The 2,141-nt window shown below is 36.0% G+C and overlaps 1 protein-coding gene across 1 annotated transcript in view; it reads left to right on the top strand.

Moving 5' to 3' along the window:
- Positions 1-304: 304 nt before the first annotated feature.
- Positions 305-2,141, top strand: part of LOC109588491 (uncharacterized) — a 2,676-nt gene continuing 839 nt past the window's right edge. Inside the window, exons 1-5 of the mRNA XM_020004649.1 lie at positions 305-370; positions 419-700; positions 758-814; positions 1,172-1,204; positions 1,256-1,978. Coding sequence (XP_019860208.1) covers positions 322-370; positions 419-700; positions 758-814; positions 1,172-1,204; positions 1,256-1,978 — 1,144 coding nt within the window. The 5' untranslated portion in view covers positions 305-321. The remainder of the gene's footprint in view (positions 371-418; positions 701-757; positions 815-1,171; positions 1,205-1,255; positions 1,979-2,141) is intronic.

Raw genomic sequence — 2,141 nt, 5'->3', positions numbered from 1 at the left:
GCAACATGTGTTGCAGCCAGAAAAAAAGAATAATAATAATAAATAAGTGAATTAAGAGTTTGCATGAAAAAAGTGATTATTGGAGATGACGGAAGTACAGGGACAAATGTAGTGGAATGTGCAAGGAGAATCAGGTGAGAAATGTAGCAGAAGTGAGCATACAGCCATAGATATTAGAGTAAATGAACTCTAATCTTTCATTTACATGTACTCTAATATCTATGATACAGCCGCCTAGCCTCTTGATGGTCCCATAGGCATGTAGTACGCATGCGCAAATTTAAATTAAAATTGACTTAAATTGTAGAATGTAGAGTAGAAATGGCTGTTCGAGTTCGAGCCCCTGTTTTAACAAGTGGAAGGACCTTAAGTGAGTATAGTATCATTTCATTGTAGATCCAATATGTGATTGCAATAGGCATTAGAGATCTTAATGAAGTGACTGTACTACTCGAGAGACATAAGTACGACAAGACATCGTATTATCAACTTGGTCTACGTCTTCTATTATATGATAACACACTGAGGAGCATTGAACATGAGCACAGAGGACAGGTTGATCGTTGTTTCACAGAGTGTTTGGCTAAATGGTTGCGTAAAGCTGATGGTGTGGAGACTCCAACAATAGATACACTGATAGCTGCTCTTAGAGGAATAGGAGAGAATGCTGTAGCTGATGGTATTAATGGAGAAAGACAAAGTGAGATACTTTGCTTTAAATAATCACTGTTTTATTAATTGCTTTTATTTTACTTAGATCTACCTGCTATGTCAAGATATGAAGCCACACCCCAAATATTGTCTACAGCTGAAAGTGAGCCAGTGGAATTGTTTGATATAGATGGTGCATGTTGTAGAGGAGATGCAATCTTAACTTGCTTGCTCTAAAATATTATGAATTGAAATATATACCGTATTTCCTGATTACAAGCCCAGCTCAAATAAACGTTTCTACAGTCCCTAAAAATTATGACTATGTTACACTATTTAGGTAGCCCAGTTATTTATATTGTTCCATGTAGCCTAACTTTTAAAGTACAGTCATCTTACCAGGTTTGATTCCATGTTTTGGCAGTTCCTATTTTCTATTTACGTAATTTTTTCCCTGTTAAGTAATAAATGCCTAGGCTTCTAATCAGGCATATGTGATAATGTTTTACTTTATCTGTAGGGCATCCAGCACAGCCATTGCTTGTTAATCCAGGTAAGGAGAGATAACGACAGAGTAACTAGCTTATGTACATATTGTTTTTAGGTGTTCGTAATCTTGAGCGCAGAGTTGATCAAGTTCCTAATTTGCGAGACATTGCTAATGAATTGCAGAATAAGTTTGATTATCTCGTTCTTGCCGTGAAAAAGTCACTTGAAAGTACATGTACATGTAATTCCATTGTTGTAGAAGATGCAAAAATGTTGATACGTGGATGCTTAAGGAGAAAAATTACTGCCGTTCCTGAGTTGATGCCCTGCATTTATATTCTTGAGGGGGTTAATGATTTAAAAAGCTTTTTTGATTTTTTAAGCAATCATGATTTCATTGGCTACCTCAATTACAAGCTATTAAAAAAACTAATTGAACTGGTTAAAGATGATAATGAGATTAGCAGACGATTTTTTGAATATGAAAAAGAATACGCTAAATTATTGAGTGCAGCTTCCTTTGAAGATTTGATACCTTTCTTTGAACAACAATCTGATTTATCTCCTACTGCTCCTCTTGGTTTACCTTATATCTGTTTTCGTCTTGGTTCCCCTTGGCTTCATTCTCGATTTTATACCTGGGTCTCAACCTTTGGTGAATTCTCATGGTCATATTATGCAATTCTTAAACAATTAAGAAAAAATTGTGTTATCATCACTTATGCTATACTGCCATTTGTTCTTGATGATGTCATAAGAGATCTCAAGGATCCAGTGATATTGAAAAAGCTAGAAGATAAAGGAATTACTGTAATTGAATTACCACAAGAAGAGGAAGGTAAATTTAAGATAATGCAGTATTAGTCTCGCCACGCCCCTTGCCGCGGAGGAGCGGAAGGGTCTGGAGACACTGCGTTGAAAGTCATGGCACACTGGAATTTAATTATTGTTAATGTATGGCTTCTGTCACATGATCAATCATGTTACAATGCGCGTGTTTC

This window comes from Amphimedon queenslandica, unplaced genomic scaffold (assembly GCF_000090795.2).
Source record: "Amphimedon queenslandica unplaced genomic scaffold, v1.1 AMPQUscaffold_12062, whole genome shotgun sequence".
Lineage (NCBI taxonomy): Eukaryota > Metazoa > Porifera > Demospongiae > Haplosclerida > Niphatidae > Amphimedon > Amphimedon queenslandica.
Note: the sequence above shows the minus strand (reverse complement) of the source record. Positions and strands in the feature narration are given on the sequence as shown.